The sequence below is a fragment of the Lepidochelys kempii genome, chromosome 21 (assembly GCF_965140265.1).
Source record: "Lepidochelys kempii isolate rLepKem1 chromosome 21, rLepKem1.hap2, whole genome shotgun sequence".
Taxonomy (NCBI): domain Eukaryota; kingdom Metazoa; phylum Chordata; order Testudines; family Cheloniidae; genus Lepidochelys; species Lepidochelys kempii.
The window spans coordinates 9,417,365-9,437,376 of record NC_133276.1 but is presented as its reverse complement, the minus strand read 5'-3'; the positions used below and the strand labels follow the sequence as shown (position 1 = coordinate 9,437,376).

General features: G+C 49.6%; 1 protein-coding gene across 6 annotated transcripts in view; it reads left to right on the top strand.

Annotated features, from left to right (window-relative positions):
• FOXP4 (forkhead box P4) overlaps positions 1 to 20,012 on the top strand; it is a 142,193-nt gene that overhangs the window by 49,363 nt on the left and 72,818 nt on the right. For 5 of the 6 annotated variants that reach the window (XM_073319692.1, XM_073319691.1, XM_073319690.1 and 2 more), the window contains exon 3: positions 15,283 to 15,372. In XM_073319692.1, coding sequence (XP_073175793.1) covers positions 15,283 to 15,372 — 90 coding nt within the window. Of the gene's footprint in view, positions 1 to 15,282; positions 15,373 to 19,055; positions 19,131 to 20,012 lie in introns of those variants that run through there. The other variant, XM_073319693.1, reaches the window with a different exon arrangement.

Sequence of the window (20,012 nt, the reverse complement as noted above, 5' to 3'; positions counted from 1 at the left end):
TTGCTTGGTGGGGTGAACCCCGTGTCCCGATGGGCACACCTTTTGGGGCCTGGGAAGGTGCCAAAACCATTTGGGGGCCCACGAGGGTCCTTGCACCACACTCCGTGCAGGTCAGTCTCTGCAGACAGCCCAGTGTGACATGACACGTGTGTCCCACCAGCTTGGGTGTCCTGTTGGGCTTGACTAACTTGAGTGCACAGCGCCACCTTCCCAGTGTGTGCAGGTAGAGACCGATGGCTTGGCTTCCTTGCCACCAGATGTAATATCTCCTGTGGAGCTTTAACTGTGACTGATTCTTTTCCCCCACCCCTCCAGCCCCATGCTGCAACCACTATTCCATGCTCTTGTTTCTTTCAAACCTAGGTTTTGCCAGGCAGGGTCAGACCAGGGGTCAGTCTAGTTTTGTGCCCGTTCTCTGGCAGCGGCTAACTTGAGCTGCTTCAGAGGAAGGTACAAGAAAACCCCATCATGGACAGTTAAGGAATAACCTGCCCATAGTCAAAGCCTCTCTTCCTGACCTCAGGCAGTTAATGGTTGGTTTATTCCCTGACACATGAGGATTAACACAGCCCTTCCATCCTTGTGTTTGGTCTAACTGAACCGTGGATGTTCTTATTTTTTTTATACACGGGTGGTGCTTGAGCTGAACCCACTAGCCACGCAGATTGCACACTTGGTTGTGCAAAATGGGCACGCACCATGCGAAGAGGGACGGCGTGTGCAATGATGCCCAATTTGCACGCGCACGCCCAATTTGCATGTGCACATACTCTGCAGCTTCAGCCCAGGTGCCGATGGTTTTAGAGACTGTCTGAATGTCATTTTGCTCTGGGATCTCATGCCAGTTTCAGTACCTGTCGTGCTGTCCCAGGTCTTGAGCAGCGTAATATCTGTGTTAACCTAACAGGCCTAACCAAGATACAAATCTAGCCCTTGGAGTCTGGGTCGATGTCCGAGGGCTGGGTTCTGATCTTGGTTAGCCCTGCTGGGTAAACGCAGAGTAAATCCATTGCCGTCAGTGGGTTCACCCTGGATTTACACTGAGGTAACGGGGATGGAAATCAGGCCCCTAGACAACAGCCCCCGGCCTTCTCAGACAGGAGCGTTAGAAACAGCTTCCTGCCTGGCTTCCGCAGGCCCTTTCTGAACAGGGTGGAGGGGAGGGAGGGATCTTTCCCCTCCCCATCCCCCAAGCAAGGTGATGCCGTTAGGCCTAAATCCCTGGATTTCAATGGTGGGGCCCAGTTGAAAAGCATCCTGGGATTCAATAGCGCGCGCTTACATTGTGGCAGGGGTCGCTGGAGGGGAAAGGCCAGCCGGGGTCATGGGAGGGTTGCCTAGCATCTGGGAACTCCCACAGTGGTTGCTGTGGGAACGTCAAGAGACCTCCAGCATGCTAACATCCTGTAACGGGATTCAAAAGGACCCGGCTCTTTGCACATTAATGAGTTTTTAACTCGGGGGGCTAGTCCCCGCCCTGCTCCCACCCAACAAGGCACCCAGTCAGGTGGGGAAGCTGGGAGGACTGGTGGAACTCCTTCCTTTCCATGGCCCTCAGGGGGGAAGGTCGGGATGGAAACTGGGGACTAAGGTGGTGAGTGGAGAAGAATCACTCGTAGCAGGATGAGTGATTTTGGGGGGGGGGTGTGCCAGATACCACAGCAACAGGTCTGCACTGCATCCCTGCTGCCCACTGACTGCCGCTGGCTTCACGGGGACAGGAACCCCGCAGGCAGCAGAGGAGGAAACGAACCTCACAGAGACGCCCACTCCAGCTTTCATGCCAGACACTTGGTCAAGTGACTGCCTGGGAAATGGTGGCCCCAACCGGTTGAAAAGCCTGGTGCAGGATGGGTCTGGTCTGAACCCGAGCAACTCCTTTGGCCTCCCCTGCATTCCTTCATGCTCCATGTCTTTATCTTAAATCTTGTGTGGCTGGCTCTCTGAATCTCAGGGGGAGCTCCTGTCCCTCTCTGAATGCTGATACTGATCGTAGGCTTGTGGTAGGACTGGGCTGACACCTAGCTCTTCCCACACCTGACAGGCTTCTGGTCAAGATTTTGATCTAGTGATTCTGGATGTCTCACTGTGCCCGGTGCCCAAATGGATGTGCCTTAAATTTGACCTGGCTTCTGGAAAGTGCTGGACCCACCCTCTGGAAATCAGGCCCCTTGAAGGTTATTTCTACTTGAGTACATAAAAGGTGAAGAACCCCAAATGTCTTCTGATAATCTTGGATCCAGAGATCTCCTCTTAAAATGGGGGCTAAGCCTCCTGTGCTGTGTGAGCCTGGAGGCCAGGTTGGGTCTTCAGAGGTGAGTCATAAAAGTGATCGTCCTAGCATTTCCCCCCAAAAAAGTGGCTCTCGTACTTTGGCCAGACTTGTTCCAAACTTGGTTCGCTCCATTCTGCCTCCTGCAATTTCCCTCACCTCTCCCTGCAGTTTGAGCTACTTAGGGTATAATCTTCCTATCAAAACCAGTTGTGTGCTGTCAAAAGTGTTGCCAGCCCTCACTCGAGAGGTGGCTGCATTCCAGTGATTGGTGTGTGTATCTAATGTAAAATGTATCTGGAAAGATTGAGGGGTTTTTGGGGGGTGTTTTTGAATCCCTCAGGAGAGAAGGTGTTAGTGGAATGTAAGGGATCCATGTTATGTTTTTCCATGTGTCTTGCTTCCTATAAAGTTTAGCTCTTCTCTCTTCCTCTTGCCTAACCCAGTTGACCTCGCCCTGTAGCCAGTGGCAAATACAGGCCAACGGGCAGGAAGTGCATTTCATCTCCAGAAGCAGCCTTAGGAGGTAAACCTATTCTAATGTCACAGGCTTAAACTTCTGCTTCCCAGCTGGGTCTGGATGGAGTGACATTTCATGCAGCCTCCTGCTGTCTCGTGTCTCCCATCAATGAGCCAGCGTTCAGTTGCAATTGTCTGTGCAGGAGTTTTTTGGGGCTCTGGCGCTGGCTTAGAGGGGGATTCTCTGGGACAATTGGAGACTAATGGGGCCAGCTCCACCATTGGGGTGGCCTTCCCTGCTTCCCCTCCCCATGCTCTCCTTCGCCATTCCACAGGAGATATCAAACTCATGAGTAAGTGGAAATACGCTTCCGGAGGAGGGGGCCAGATGTGCCTTTAGGCACCTCTTGAGGATAGTCAATGGAGCAGCTCGGCCCTATGATGTCTAGTATACTTAGGCGCCTCTGGGGTCACGATTGTATCTAGCCCCCCAATGGGGAGCCTCACTGTGGCTTCAGCCTGCTTGCCCCAGACAGGCAAGTCCAGCTCCTCCAAGACCTGGGGCCCAAAGCAGGACTTGGCCAAGAAGCAGGTGGGGAATGTCTGCGGCCACGGCTATCCACGCATCACAGGGCTCGGGAAGGGCAATGTCCCCCCGGGCAGGGAGTGGGGGGGGGGGCGGGCGGGTGCCTAGAACCTTCGTCTCCAAGTTGCCAGCACTCTGACATTGCCCTCGAGGAGTTAGGGAAGACTTGGTCTCCTTGAAGTCCCTTTGTTGCAGGGCTTTAAGGGAGGAGGGCGTCGCTGCCATCGGCGGGTCGCTCAGCATGGTAGGCACTTCTTTTGTGTGTGTGACTCGCACCAGACAAGGGAACCTTCCAACTTCAGGCAGCTGGGAGAGGGAAGGGGAAGGGGAGTGAGAAGGAGGGAGGCAGTGAGCCAGAAAGGGAGAAGAGGGGGTAGGTGGAAGGAGAAGGGGAGGGAGGTTCAAAACAGGGAGGAGGAGGTGGAGGGAGGCAGGGAAGGATTAGGAGGTGTCTGGATGGGAAGCAGGAGGAGGAGGAGATCTCAGCAGGGACGGGGAAATGATGGGATGGAGGTGGGGCACAAGAAGGGAGGTGGGCTGATAACAAGGGAGGGTTTTGTCTTGGACAAACAATCAGAAAACCTGCCTTTTTAATTAACCCATGGGGGTTTTCAAAAATGACTTTTAAAGGCAGCTCTCTACACCAAAACCAAACCAGCTGGCAGCGCATCCTGGAAGATCAACTTCCCAACCAGCAACTAGAGCTCACTCGTGTGGGAACCCATACAGGAGGTTCGAGACCGTGAACCCTCTTAGTCCAGATTGAAGGCTTGGATTTTCAGTGCAGTCAGGTGCCTGACGCCCATGGAAATCTCCTAAATCCTAATGAGTTTCACTGGGACTTGAGCACCTAACTCTCCTTATGCTCCTTTGGAAAACCCCAGCTTCAGACTGCACAATGCTTGCCTCCATCCCCAAAATCAGCACCCCCTTCTGCTCCTCCCTTTGTCTTCGAACCTGTCAGCCTGAGGCCTCCTGGTAGAACACTTTCCAAATTGCAATTATATAGAAAGGGCCCATCTGGAAAAGCCATCCCATCCGTCTGCTGTAATATTTGTTCTGTGCTTTTTTTTTTTAAATAAAAATAAAAATACTATTTATTGCAGGCAGATGTAAAATAAATGTTAAGGTATTAAAAGCAAGATACCAAACTTATAACCATATCAGCCGTTTTTCATATTTAAAAGGGAATGGAGGTGGTGGTGGGGAGACTCTGGTGTGGATGACACTGTGCTATAAAAGCATGTGGTCGCATTTCACATGTATTATGTCATATGCTATTATTAGGGTATTTCAGATAAAAATGAGATGAGAGCACTTAAGTGAAACTCATCTCTCTATTAGGTTGCCTGATTTATATTTCATATATGACTGAGCATAAATGTTGTTCCTTCCCCCTGCCCCCCCCCCAAGCGTGGGGAGAAGTGAATTGTTGGGAGCAATGGTCAGACTTGTTCCTTGTGTTCTTCATTAGTGAAAATGGATTTAACCCCTTTAGCCAAGGAGGATCGAAGTCCAGAAGCGTTAGGGTGTGTGTGTGGCAAAGGGGAGAACATCTGGGGCCGAGAGAGAGAGTTGAAAAAGATTTTTCCCTTTTGTAAAGAATTCTGTCGTTTTTATTAATTTGGATCTCTTGGAGCCATTTGGTTCTGATTATATGAGAATGGGGATGGAGGAAGTGGAGTGAGGGAGTGGATTTCAATATGGCATCATTTACTGTTAATATCCATCTAAAAATGTCTGTGTGTGTATTATTTTAGTAGTTCTAATTCTGGAATGTGACAATGTCATTTTTATGAGTGTAGTGTAAAAATAATTTATAATCTTTTTTTATTCCCAAAAAGCTCTTTTGGGGTAAAAGGAGACTGGGGGGAAGGAGAAAGTGTAGTATCATTTGTGTAGTCCCCTCTTTCCCCCCACCCGGCTCTATTAATATAATTTCTATGGTGGTTTTTTTTTTTAATCATTGGAGGTTAAGGCCCCATTCAAACCTTTGATCCCATCCAGGAGGGAATTCCCTTTGGTTAGTTTCAGCCAGTGTTTTACCCCCATGCTGTATGGAAATCCACATCCTCCTGCTGCAGCAGAGAGCACTTGGTCTTATGGTCTCTCCTGCTGTACTGTCTGGGTGACAACTGTTAATTAAAAATGTGGGGTTTTTTTTGTTTTTTTTTTAAGACTTGGCCTGAATACTTTTACGCTTTTATTCTGCAAAGATTTTTCCAAAGTGACCCAGTGATTTTGGAACCCCGACTTGAGACCCACCCCCCTGAAAATCATGTCCCTTTTTGCGGGGGGTCTCTAGTTGGGCATCCCCGATCATAAGTCACTTCTGAAACCGTAGGCTTGTCCTCTTTGGAGTATTCAAAGTACTGCCCATCTGGATTCTGTATGTACCAGCATCTACCACCATAGCATCTGAATGCTTAAGCACTGCTCTTAGCCCAGTGGCTACCTTAGCTGGCTGGTAAGGTCCTCCCTCTCCCAATTCAGAAATTCATTTAACCAACCTGCATCCATCCTTAATGCTGGGCCTTGAAGGTTATCAAGTTCTGAAGAGCCCAAAGAAGAATGGACAGAGCCTTAAGGAGAGAGCCTCTACTGAAAACGCCTTGCCTTCCATTCCTGGCCTCCCCTCTAAGTGATCATCAGGGAGGGGGAGTGACTTACCCAGGGTCACCGGCAGGCCAGCGGCAGGAATGGAACCCAGGTTTCCTGAGTGGCAGGCTGCTGCTCTAACCCGCTAGGCAAGAAGGTTGTTCAGCAAATTGACTTGCCATAAGGGCTGATGAAAGGCACAGATTTGACGCCCATTGGAGACCATGTGGAAGCTCAGTCTCTAGGGCCCGTTCAATTTTTAGTCTCTCCTGGGGCTGCCAACATGGAGGCCACGGAGTTCTAACTGGTGGTGATTTTTTGTGATTGAGATCGAAATAGGACTTCTAGGAACGAGGGATGAGAGGCACCAGATCCATCTCATACAGGAGGACAACTTCATCACCAGGTTCATTTGCTCCTTGGCTTGCTCGCCAATAGATATGAAACCTGGCCTAAAGAAGGTGCGTTATTCCAGGGAAGAACTAAATGCCATGTGTCTTGGGTGGAAAGCTGGATAGTAGACTGTTTCCGCTCTGGGATCCCCACACACTGACTTGTGATGACCCGCTTTCTTCTGAAATTAGAGGGGGGAATATAGCATGTAGTATTTATTTCAACCATAGCATGAACTCAAAGGAATGAGCTCTCAGGTGAAAAGAGAACAGTCTCTCCAGACTCATTAGCCAATAGAGCTGTGGTTGTGCAATTTTTCCAGTGCATCCTGGTGGGAAATTCTTCGCTACAGTAGAATCTCTTATTTCTTCTTGGGATCTGATACTAGCATAACACTTCTGTTGTCTGAACATTGTGTTCGCCACACCCGGGATTAAACTGAGACTCTCTTTTCTTTTTTCCTAGTAGTTCTTGTTGCTCTGGAGTTGTACAGCCTAGCTGCAAAGAAAATCAAGTATGAAGCGTATACAAAGAAATCCAGACACCCCGATTCAGAAAGCCCTGGGCTTTGGGGCAGTTTTGTATTTGGATCTAGATGGGAATTTAGAAATCGGAGAAACCTCTTTTTTTTTTCCAAGGAACTAAGGGCTTGTATACATGCAAGGGGCTTTTTGATACTACTTTTTACTATATCTGTTTTAGAATCTGGTGTCGTTAAGTGGTGTGATCCTCTAATGTGGACTCCGTTATACCAGTGCAAAGGTGCTTAAGTTGTACAAACTGTACCAGTATACTGGTACAACTGCATCCCCACTAGGGGTATTCCTGATCTTAGCTCTGTTGGGTAAACACTCCTCACAGATATAGTTAAATCAGCACAAAACCACTACACAGGTCAGGTCTCTTCCCCTTCCGCCACCTCAACATTTGCATTCCCTCTGCTCAGTAACAGGTTGCTGCCACTGGTCTTGTAAATGAGGAAGCCAGGCGGTGTCAGCTGTTGATGTGAGTGTCTTAAATCTTACAAACTTCTTTTTAAAATGGGCTAATTTACTGATCAAAGACAATCATCCAGGAGACAAATTGGACACAAACTATTTGTTCCTAATTGTGGCTATCGCGCTAATGACTCTTTGAATAGCACTGTGGAGCAGGGTACAATTTAACTCCCCCTCCCCCCTTCCCATTTCATAGATCATTAGCAGGAGGTGAAGGCAAATTCTCTTCTAAGTGGGGACCTTTTTTTCTTTTTCACATGTTCTCAAAATTAAATAGCAAAGAATTATGGGTAATTTGGACTCCATGCTTTCTAGCTTTAAGAGGTGGTTCCATACTAGTAACTTCAAGTGTTGCTTTTTGAAGCTAATCTTCTGGCCTGTTGAAAGAGGTTAACAAGTGCAGGTGACCTGTCCAAAAAAAACTTGCCTTTCATCTCTACTCCCGTCTCAAGGTGGTTCTGGCCCTGGTGGGAGCCCCAGGTTGGAATCTGGTAAAGAAAGCACCTTTCATAAATCAAGCAAGACTTTTGTAAGCGTGGCTTCACTGTTTCCTGAGGAAAGACAGCAATGGACTACAGTCATATCTGGGTGGCAGTGAATATCCCATGACGACCCGCTTTCTTTGCTTGGCAAGTGTCTCCCACTGAGTTTGTTAGAGATGGGCCAGAGCTGCACCGTTCTGCTCCCTCAAGGTTCTGGGGTGTTGAGAACCAGGATTATAGATTGGGCCGGTCTCTGAACCTTTCATACACTGGCAAAATGGGTCACCTGGGGATCAAGATGAAAATGAATGATGTTCCCTCTCTGATCGTGCTATTACCCTCACCCCCACAACTGGTAAGTAGGAGTAAAGTGCTGGTTTTTGCCCATGCAGCTAAGCCAATGCATCTCAGTTCTCGCCAGCAGCTGTTCAAGATCTCAGCAGCCTCTCCTCCATAGTGGATGTTGCCTCAATGCCCATTTTCCCCGTGGTGATGGAGTAGCTGACCTGAAGGCTACGAAAGATGAAAGGCTTATGCCGTGCGTCCCCATCCTCCTGGACGGCTGTCTCAGAGACAGCCCTTGGGTTTTGCCAGCCAGTGCCAGTCATCTCCCATTCAATTCTAACCCACCAGCCTCAGCCCTGGCTTTGTGGTGACTTAAATCACACACAAGTGGGCCCTGTGGGCACGGCTCTCGTCACCGAGGTAGAAGGGGGAGCTTGGAATGCAAGTTGCTAGAGTCAGTCAAGTCTGCGGGGTTAGAATGAAACTTTCCTTGGTGGCAGATCCAGTCACTGCAGGGCACCTTGCACTGAAGCAGCTGGGGCTGGTGGAGACAGCATGATGGAGTAGATGGACCCCGGGTGTGGTGCATCCTGGCCGTCCCTGTGTCACATGACCAGCTCAGTGACTCTGAGACATCAGGTGAGCTCACTAACAGTGTAACGCCGGTCTTCACCACCCAGCAGAGCTGGGAGGTGCTGTACCCCAGCCTCCTGGTCGTGCCTGTGTGCCGCTGGCTGTCTGATTGAAAAATGCTCGCACCAAAACAAAACTGGTACCAGCCCTCTTAGCAGCAGGTGGTTGGAATGGAAATCTCTCCCCCGACCCCCACGCCTGGCAGATATCTCTGTAACTCTTCTGCTAGTTTCCCTGGCCATCTGGAGGGGGCGGAGGGGTAGGAGAGAGGGGGTAGCTTCTCTGGGCGAGCTGCAGGGCTGTCATGGGGAGGCCCCTGTGCGAGATTTGAAGGCCATGCCATTTTTTCCTGTAAATCTTGTAATTTCGTGCTTCAGAGCACAACAAAGTGAGAGGGTCAGCAGGGAGTGAATTAAATTGCCCCCTGAGAGCCTGTTCGGGGTGGGCCTGGCTCCTGCATTCCATCCGCCCCTCCTTGCCTCCCTCGGCGTGCGTGTACCCGCACGTCACGGGCGTCCCCGTCTCCAAGTGGCAGGGGTTTGTCCCGTCTCCCCCGGATCAGCCTGGCTCGGAGCCCTTTGGACACACGGTCTGGCGTTGGCACGAGCCGTATTCTTCTTGTTCAAGTAATTTGCCAGCTTAATAAGCCCATGCAGACTTTTACAGGGTTCCCAAAGCCTCATAAAACCAGGGGCTGTCCCCGCATCTATCCCGCGAACAAAGCTCTCCTTGTTTGGCTCGTGCAGTTAAAAATGGGTATCTTGGAGCCCTCTATTGCTGGCTACAGCAGCATGGTCTCCTTTGGCAACTGGGCTTCCGATCAGCTCAGCCATCACGCTGCGGCATTGCCTTCGCTCAGCTTCTCTCCTTTTTGTGTGTCTGCTTTTTCTTCTCTGTCTCATGCTTAACTTCTAGAGAGCTGTTGGGAAAATAATTCAGAGAGTTTGGAGAGAGAGAGAACTCTGGGCAGGCAGCATTACCTAGTGGTTAGATCAGGGCAAGACAGGTAGCTGGCACTCATGGATTCCTCTCTGGACTCTGGCGCTGACCTGCTGTGTGATCTGGAGCAAGCCACTTCCTCCTCACTCCATGCCTCTTCCTGCCCTGATCTGCAAAATGATCTCAAAGTACTTTTTGCCAAGATCAGCTAATTTAGCCTCGCAGCTCCCCCTGTGAGTTCAGTGTTGTCCCCATTGAAAGAGAGGGAAACTGAGGTTCGGGGGCGGGGGGATTGTTAATGGATTTGCTTAAGGTTGCACAGTAGGCCAGCAGAGTTGGGGATAAAACCGAAGGTCTCACTCCAAACCGAAATCTGCCCTTACTCTTACAAAGACACTGAAGCGTGGAGGTCCTGGGGCAAAAGTGGCTACAGAATAACCTCACTGTGCAAGACCAGTGAGAGATATAGTCAAAGGTGATGTAGCTGATCTTTACACATAGTGCCTGTGGGGAGCAGGCTGAGGTACAGCCACGAGGGTGTCCAGGTGTGCTTGTGCCACTGCAAAGAATTGTGCAGTGCTGCCCCGTGTTACATCCGTGCAGGCTTGCTAGTGCCTGATTGTGTGTTCCCGTGCAGCTTTGGAGTGCCTCTTGCAGCGGACATGGAATTTCTGCTCCTCACAGGGATGCTGCCAGCTTGAAATCTAGTCCGCTTCAAAAAAGGAAATTTAGAAGTAGCTTCAGGTTCTAAACCTGCCCCCGAATCCTCTGGCCAGTTTTTTCCTTTTCTTTTTCCTTTTTGAGGTTTGATTTTTCTCTGCCTTTTTGCTGTGTGAAAGGCCCACACAAACAACAGAGGAAATTGTCTCCGCGGGGGAAGCTGTAATACCGAGCCTGCAAAAACCACTGTCAGATGGGAGGAGTGGAGAATTCAGCGTTTATTTTGCAGCTTGTGTGAACACAAAAGTTTTATAGGTAGAGGTACAACCCTCCTAGTGTGGACTAATAGTGGTTTAAAGATATCTTAGACTGGAATATCTATTCCCATGTGGGAAAGGGAATCTGCTGTACTGGATTAAGGACCTTGATACTAACTGTCTCCACACAAGCTGTTGCAGTGGTTTAACTTTCGGTAAGAATCATGCCCCTAACTGATCTAGTTACATCAGTACATAATCTGTGCATAGAGCAGGCCTTATGTAGGTAAATAAAAAGAATTTCAGACAGATTTCTAAGTGGATGATAATGCATCTTCTGTCCTTACTGCAGGCTGGCAGGAATTGTGCTCATAATAATAATTTACAGTAGCCTCGTTCTAGTCTGGGAGTTTGTGCAAAGATCTTCGGGGTTTGATCATCCTGCAGCAGGTTCACGTGTTTGTTTGTTTTGTTTTTTCCCCCTCCCCTTTCCCCACCAAGTTTTCTTTTGAACAAACTGAAAAATTCAGCGTGAAACTGGGTAGAAACTGCCCTGAATTTTCAGGTGGAAACAATCATTTGGTAGTTTTGCACAAACCCGTCAGCCCAGGGTTCCTTGAGAAAGAAGTTTTGTGAACCCTCTGATCTTGTGTTCACTGGCAGAGGGAGGGGGAATTGTGTTGTTTGTTTGATTAGCTACCACAAGTTAAAATGCTAGTGATAGTTTAAACACGTTAACATTTTTATACAAGAACCTTGGTGCTTCCCTCCATGCTGTGCTCCCTATAAACATCTGCAAAGCTACCTCTTTATCCACCTTCAAATTCCTCCTCAAAACTCTCTCCCTTGCCGTGATGCCTTGACAATGGCTAGCTGATGGTGCACTGAGACATCTGTCCCTCACGCTGACCAACATTGTCTCATCATTTCCTGGTCCTCCCCCATCTGTCAGGATCCATCTCCTGGTCTCCTGTCTTGTATTATACTTCAGTTGGAAGCTCTTTGGAGCAGGGACTGTCTGTTCTGAGTGTACAGGGCTTAGCACATTGGGGTCCTGCCCCATGAGTGGGACTCCCGGGCACTACAGTAATACAAATAATAACGAGTTATCAGGTCAACGTAAAGAATACAGGAGAGGGTAGGGTTTGCCTTGATGTGCTCATGCACGAGAAAACACACTACCTTGTCTTCCCTAGGATTTTACCTTGTGTTTGTTCCACGTACTAACAGGAGGTAAGAAAATACCATCTTTCCTAGTGAAGATGTGCCCTCGGCGGGTTTGTTTTGGGGTTGTTTTTTTCTGATGATGAAAGCTAAAACCAGGTGAATTCTGGGCATGATTTCCTTGTGGTCATCTTGCACTGGCTGCCTACTGTTCTCCTGGTTCCCACCTGTAATGTGAGTCCCTCTGACGAATTTCTTGTCCCCCGACCTCTGCTTCAGCCTTGAAGCACTCGATTGGTGCCCAGCAGCGCACAGAGGTAGGTGGGTGAATTGTTCATTGTTCAGTAGTCTTGTGTTTTCCAAAATGCTGGGAGTCCATCCGTGCTAGTGGATTGACTTAAGTGCCTAAATACAGTCCTAAGAGACCAATTTTAGCCTCCCCCTCCATGTGTTGTGTTTTGAAGATCTTGGGTTTTTGATTTTCATTGATTTTATGGAGTATAAGCCAGAAGGGACAATTAAATCTAGTCTGGCCTCCTGTATGTCCGAGACTATTCAATTCCCCCCTGTTACCCCTGTGTTGAGCCCAATAACTTGGGTTAGACTAAAGCATTTTGATCTTCAGGAGTCTAAAATGTAAGTGTGCCCCAAATGGAGAATAAGAGAGACTGGGTTGCCACTCTCCAGAGCGGTTGCACGATTCACAAATGCAGCTAAAAACACAGCTTGGCTCCTGTCTGCGCTGCAAAACTGACATGTGCTTTTAGCTGTGTTTGGGACACAACTCCTTTTGTTTGCATCCCTTGATGTGGTATATTCTGACAGTGTAGCTGGAACCGCACCATATTGAGAAGTACTGTACCACAGAGTATTCATGTGTTTGCGCATGTGTTCACTGGAGAATGGTGTCTAAGTATAAAATGACAGGTTTCAGAGTAGCAGCCGTGTTAGTCTGTATCTGCAAAAAGAAAAGGAGGACTTGTGGCACTTTAGAGACTAACCAATGTATTTGAGCATAAGCTTTCGTGAGCTACAGCTCCCTTCATTGGATGCATAAAATGATTTTCTTTCTGTGTGGGTAATAGATGCAACCTGCAATAAGGACCCCCAGCTTCAGTAGCCACTTCGAAATAATCTGAAGATTTGTCTCTTACATCTTACAGTTTGTCTATACGGGGAAATGGACTGGGATATCTATCGCTTTGGAAGCGGATTAAGCCAAACTGGAAAAGGTGCTGCTGCTCTGGAATAAGAGAGTGCACACAATGAGCTAATCCAGAATAAGGAATGCTCTTTCAAGTCACACCCTGCCTTACTGCAGAAATAACTTCCTGGTGTAGACAAGACCTAAATTAGACCCTTGGTTTAAACAGTAGCCAGCTAATCTTTTTGTGATGGTCCATTGGATGGCTGCTTGAGAGGGGTTTTAGTGTTTGTGCATGTTTGGTCAACACAAGACAGCATAATTATCTATTTAATCTTTGACTGTATGTGTGTGAACATATAATTATACTGTGTATATGCTATATATGTGATGGACAACCTGATTTGCTTGTGTCCTGTGTAATGCGCACACAACAACATGGATTACGTTGAAAAGGCATATTCATTAATCTAATGACACTGTGTATGTGTAATTATGTAGGTAACTATATTATGTGCCTTACTCCTACCCACATGCATTTGTATATGTAATTACTCTGGGTATATGCAAGGGAGTGTGCTAATCTCTCCTCTTTCAAGTGTAAATCCAGCTGCCCCTCCAAACAGTGTGTACGGTACAGTATATACTGTATAAATGCCTGACGGAAAGTAACTTTGTTCTTTATAGCTGGAAATGTGGAAAATTAACAAGCGGCTCTTTCTTTGGGACACACCCTGCAAGTGCTTCCACCGCCTCGGAGCACACAGCCGCCTCTTGGAAGCCAGGGCCTTGATTTACGGCCGTGGCGTTGACAGCTCACTGGAACCCACATGCTGTTTGCAGCACCGCCAAGCTGGGCTATGACCCTCCGACCTCTCCCCCTCCACTCCCCCCTCCTGTCTCTGCGCTGTAATAAAACCCTGTCTTGCAGGCAGGACTACAATGACTTTGTTGTTCAGAAAGGTACCCCCCCCCCCCAAAGAAAATCTTTAAAAGCAAAAAATAAGGAACGTATGAGGAAACGGACCTGGGAGCAGTACCACAGGATTGTTTGTGTTAGAATTCATTCCCTTCTCTTTGCCTGCTCTCAGCTCCTGAATGAAACCTCTCTGTCTTGTGCTTCCCTTGCTCTTTTGCACACCCTCTCGGTTTCTTTTGCACGTTTCACCAGCTCTAGTGGATGCTTTGGCTCTTCTGCTCATTTGCACGCGTGTGTTCTCTTGTGCGCTCCTCGTGCTCACAGGCTCGTTTTTCATTGTTGCTCTCTTCCTCGTGCCCAGGTGCACTCGCTTGATTGGGCTTGCCTCCATTTTCACCCACCATTTCCTCCGCTTGCTTTCACAGCGTGTTTTTGCATGCGCCTTGACTGGCAATCTCACTGACTTGTGCTTTTCTCCAGCACCAGCGAAGCGTTTCATTTTTAGTTAATGCAAGTGACTTAATAAATGTTATTGAAAACAAATTGGTGAATGCTCAGGAAACTAATAACACTTTCCAGGCAGATGCCCATACAATAAACAGATTCATGTGCGATCGCTAGTAAGTACCGCTAAACTCCTCTCCTGCATTGCTGAAAATGATCTGCAGAATGTCCACATTCTTTCACTGGTTATTCATTTGGGGTGAAATTCTGCTCTTTACTTGGTCTACTCCTCTACTCCCCTCCATCCACTTACCAAATGGATTTAGCATCACCACACCCCTGTGAGGTAGGCAAAGATGAGCATGCCCATTCTACAGATGAGGATCTGAGTCACAGACCAGCAAAGTGACTTGCCCAAGGTCACACAGGGAGAATCTGTGCTATAGCTGAGAATTGAACCTGCCTCTCCTGAGTCCAAGACCATCTTCCTCCTAAGGCAAGCACAGAAGGCTGGTTCCAACAAGTGAGCTGCTTTCTTTTAGTGCTATTCCTTACATTATCCATCTCTCTCTCTCTCTCTCGTCCAGTGAACCTTAAGGGTCTGTCTACACTGCAGTCAGATACCTGCAGCTGGCTCGTGCCAGCTGACTCGGGCTCTGGCTAAGGGGCTATTTAATTGCAGTGTACGCATTCAGGCTAGAGCCTGGCCTCAAGGACCCTGCACGGTGGGAGGGTCTCAGAGCTCAGGCTCCAGCCCCAGCCTGACCGCCTACACCGCAATTAAACAGCCACTTAGCACGAGCCCTGAGCGCCCAAGTGAGCAGGAACGGGCCAGCCGCAGGTGTCTGGTTGCAGCATAGACATGCCTTAAGGGGCTTCCTGAGACCACTTTGTCCTGTTGGCTGTATCAGTAAGTGAGTCTGTCTCTGGTTGGATGGTATCTAGGCAGTGAGCACATACACCGGTAGATAAGGCACAAGAAGCTCGAAAAGAGAAATGATCTCTTCTCCACCACCACCCTCTTATCTTTTCTTTTTTTGTTTTTTCAGGCTCTCCAGGTGGCAAGACAGTTCCTTCTGCAGCAGGCCACGGGGCTGACCTCTCCTAGCAGCAATGAGAACAAGCAGCCCGCAGTCCAGGTGAGGCAGAGAAGCGCCTGCACTCAGACCCTTGTGGGAAGCATTCTCCTAGCACAAAGAGAACTCCTTCGCTGGGGTTTGGCACAACCTCCAGAAAATCATTTGTGTCCTGGGTGGGCTTCCCAAGATCGCCTCCGCAGCGTAGGAGCATCATTGACTTTCAGCAGGATGGTGCTCCTAAGCGATTGCAGGTGCTTTGGGAAGGCTCATCCAGTCACACACACGCATGCGTGCTCTCACTCTCCCTGCCATAGATTCAATGGCTTAAAACCACCTACAGGGAGGTCTCGGGCTCCATTACGACTCCGTAAGATTTTTAATCACTTTATAGAGTCCCTGTTGAGTCCCTGCCCATCTCCTTTGGGCTTCACCATAAGAGAATTCAATTGGGGAAGGAGGGGACAATGTCTCCGATACTTGGGATACAGGTTAAATTTCAGGAGAGGAGTCTCCCCCCCCCCCGATCGCTCTTTTTGGGCTGCTGGTGCCAGATGGTAAATGCTTAGGGGGAGGATTAGGACAGCTATTGCAAATCCACCTAGCCTGTGGCTTCTTCATTTCACCCAAGGAGAAGGTCTCCTGTGTATGTGGGTTCTGGGGGGGCAGGCTGGCGGAGACGGGACTCCGGTAGCAGGAGGCTGTTTTTCAGTAGGTGCGTATTAATGAGCTGTGTGTAAGGGGCGCATGTTTGTGGTGGGAGAGGGTTGCGGGAGCATAATATTAGTGTACGTGGAAGATTTGGGGTTGGGGGGGGAGAGTGTGTGTGAGAGCAACAGAGGTACTCATATATATCATGGGACCATATGGAAGGATATGACACTAAGGCCATGTAGCTATCATGGAGAGGCTTACATTGGGGTAGATGTGGGATAAGGGGTGGTGTATTTTATAGTCTGACCCAGGATGATGGGCAAGGGTCCAGGAAGGAGGTGGGGTGGGTGGGTGTTGCCAGGTTAGAGAGGGAGATGGGGTTAATGACCTGGCCTTTCACCTCTGCAGATCTGGTTTTAAATCCTGGCTCAGGTCACGAGTGGAGTTGCATTTGGTGGACTCCTGTAAGGCCCCATTTGCCTGCATCATAAAACTCACGATGCATCTTGGCTGCAAAGCAACCAGTGGTCAGTTCAACAGGAGCCTGGATTTGGAATCCCAAGCAGGGGAGGGCTGCTCTGGGTCAGGAATGAGGGATGTTGGCACATCTGTGGAGCAAGGGAACAACAGTCGACTTCAGTATCCCCGGCTCAGGCCGGTCCCGTTCATCCCTCTTTTCCTGAGCACTCAATCGATTCACAAATTAAACACAAGGGAACGTGCTTGGACTTACCCCTCTCCACTCAGAGTGGTCCTGTTGCTCTGTAGCACTGGACACCGCCCTGGATTTGGCAACCGAGGACCTGGCGAGAGAGATGGAAGCAGAAGCCTGTAGGGCGCTGGACCCTGTGGAAGGACTGGGCAAGTCTGTCTCGTATGGCAGTGGGAGGGTGTCCCAGGAGTCTGAGACACCCCACCCATGGGGGAGAGTCCCCTGGAAAGCATTCTTGGGGCCAGCAGGCACATGTGCTGGGGTGAGATGCTAGGACAGCTAGTGCCCATGGCTCTGGGGCGAAGGGTGATACCCTGGCTCTTCCCAGGAAGCTCGCTGGGGTCACTGGTACTACGAGGTGGGGGGTGTTTACTGGCAGTGGGATTTGAACCTGGGACCTGCCACACTGAAAGCATGAGCTAAAAGAGTGACTCATGAGATGGTAGCGGTAGTAGGTCTTTATCCTCTTACAGGGACCAGCTGCTAGAGGGAGAGAGATACCAGGGTGCTTTACACTGGCATTGGCAGGACACTGCTGAGCAGGAGAACTCGGTGCTGGCAGGGGGAGTAAAATCGCGGCAAGAGGGAAAGGGGGCTGAAGCCTGGCCCCACCCCCTCAATCTCTACAAGGGGGTGACCATGGTCATGGACCCCCCCCCCCCACACACACACACCCTTTCACAGGCAGTGCCCTTCTCTACCCTCGGCCTGTTGACGGCAGGTTCCTCCCGCCAAGGGGGTCAGCAAAGGGGGCCTAACTCCAAAAAGAGAAGGAGAGGGGGAGAGAAGCAAGGCCCAAGTGAATGTAAAGTGACAATTTAAACAGCTGTGTGGAGGGGCTCTCCCTTCAGGCTAATTAAATTTATCGGGCGAACAGCAGGTTACCTTATTAGATCCACGTGGGTTTAATTAACAAAGGAAAGTAATTAGCACAAATTCTTTCTGAGCCAGAGGTCCTTCCTATAGCAGGCAGAGCTGTCTCTGAAGCCCGCTGGAGGTGGGAGGGGGAATCTGGGGCAGGAGGGAGGAAAGAAAGGTTGGTTTCTGCTCACCCAGGTGCCCCAGAGAACGAGATGCTTGGGACAGTTTTGTTGCCGTTTGTTTTCCTCCCCCCGGTCTGGCAACACATGCCTGGAATGGGATTAAATTCATGCCCCCACCTCACTTTTTATTATTTTTCCTTCCTCCCTCCTGTTTTGTGGCCAGCTGTATAATTGCCTCCTGATCTTTTACCCCCGTCTCTCTCTCCGTCAGGTGTGTCTCATTCTCTGCACCGACAGCATATTGCTGGGGCTGGGCCAGGGAGGGTCTTTGAGCGGCTGGGGTTCTCCACCTCCCTTCCCCTCTCTTGGCAAACCTGATATCGAGCACATTACAAATTGAGGGGGTTTGCCTCGCCTCGTGCCTTCGTTCCCCTTGACCTCAGTGTGCTTCGGATCAGTTGTGGGTTGGAATAGCTTCTCTGTAAGAGCACTGGAAGTCCCATTCCTTGAAACCTTTTACATTTTTATTTGGGACAAAGCACTAGGGGAAGGAATCCCACCTTGGCAGGGACGGGAGACTGGGCTGGATGACCTAGTGGATCTTTCCCATCTGATTGCTGCAGGCTTGAGACTCCCCAGAAAACCTCCATCCCTTTAGCAGGATAGGATGGAGTCCAGAGCCACTCTGAAACTGGTCTCCATTTTCGTCCCACCCGCCTTAGAGGCGCAGACCCGCTGTAGGGACAATGGACCTGCTGCCGCTTGGCCTTAATGGGTTTGAAAGTGAAGGGGACGAGGGGAAATCACAGCTGCGGTATTAACAGTAATTAGTCAGGGCTTCTCTCGCGCAAGCAGCCAGCTTTTTCCAATAGTGTTTTCAGGAAGGAAATGCAGTCATTGGATGGAAAATATCTTGAAAGAACAAAGACAGTAAGAGTGAAGTCAGATTCCGGTTACATATCTCTGTGTGTGTGTGTGTGTGTGTGTCTATTTCTCCATTTCTCTCTTTCACGTTCTGTTTTCCCTCCTCCTGTTTCTTCTCCCATGGTGTGTGTCTCTCATTCTGTCACTGCCTGTTTATCTTCCCTTTCACCCTCAGTCCTTCGTGATCTGCTTTCTCTCTTGTTCTCTGTTCCTCCATCCCACCCCGCCCTTTCGCTGCTGTCTGTCCATCCATCTGGCTGGCTTGTTCAGAGTTAAGAGTCCAGCTTTCTGCGCCCCCCCCCCCCGCCCTTTTGTCTTGCAAAAGAACTTGTGAAAGTTGTATGAGTCAGGAATAGCAGCCTGTCTCCCCGCCCCCTCCTTCCCGGCTTGCCCCTGCCCAGCAGCTGGAGGAGGATTTGAAGGAGGGGAGATAGAGGATTAAGCAGACTCCTTTGAAAGGAAGTTTATCTAACGGGGAATGGTGTGGATGAGATTGACCAGGAGGCTTTCTTCAGTCTGAAGTGGAGAAGGAGAGAGGCTCTTGTATGGTGAGAGTGCACAGGCAGGGAGCAGGGCTTCTCCACCACCAAATCCAGTGTGGGGGCAGAGAGCATGGAGTGAAAGGGGGAAGCACACCGCTCTTGGAGGGCGCTATGGAATCAGAGGCCGGGGGAGACTTTTGTGAGCGAGGTTCCTAAACAGCCGTCACTTCCATTGACTTCAGTGGGCGATGCAAGTGATCAGCACTTGTTCAGGCTTAGGTCCCAGAGGGATCGCTCCTGCAACCCTTGTGTTGTCTCACTTGTCTGGCAGGAGTTAGGCGTGTGGGCTGGCTCCCCAGGCTGCTCTTTGTCTGGCTAGCGGCCTGATCCTGCACTGGGCTGCTGAGCTCACACTGACTTCCCAGGGAGCTGAGGGCATTCAGACCCGCTCAGCACCGCCCTGTGGAAGCACAGTCGGATTGGCCATAGAAACTGGTTTCTCCTGCGCGCCTAGTGCAGTGATCTGGTGAGCAGGGCTCTGTTCTGGTGAGCACGGCCTGTCGTTTTCACGCAGGGCCCTCTATCTGTCTAGTTAACACCATTAGGCTGTGACACACAGCATCGTTTAATAGGAGACTGGATGAAACAGATTCTGGGGGTTCAGGCTGGCCTGATTTGCGGCTCTCGATTAAATCCAGATAAAAAGCTCCTCTCTTTCAGCTGAGTTTCACTTGGAGATTTCTGGAGCTGGTTCAAAATGAAGGGGACACAATCCCCCATTCAGGATGAAACCAGTCCCCCAAACCCCCTGCTGGCATCTGAGGCCCTCAGTCAGCAGTCCGTCCTGATACAGCAGAGGAATTAAGCATATGCTTGACTTTTTAAGAACATACTCAAGTCTCGTTGATTTCAGTGGGACTTAAGCAGGTGCTTAAATGCTTTGCTAAG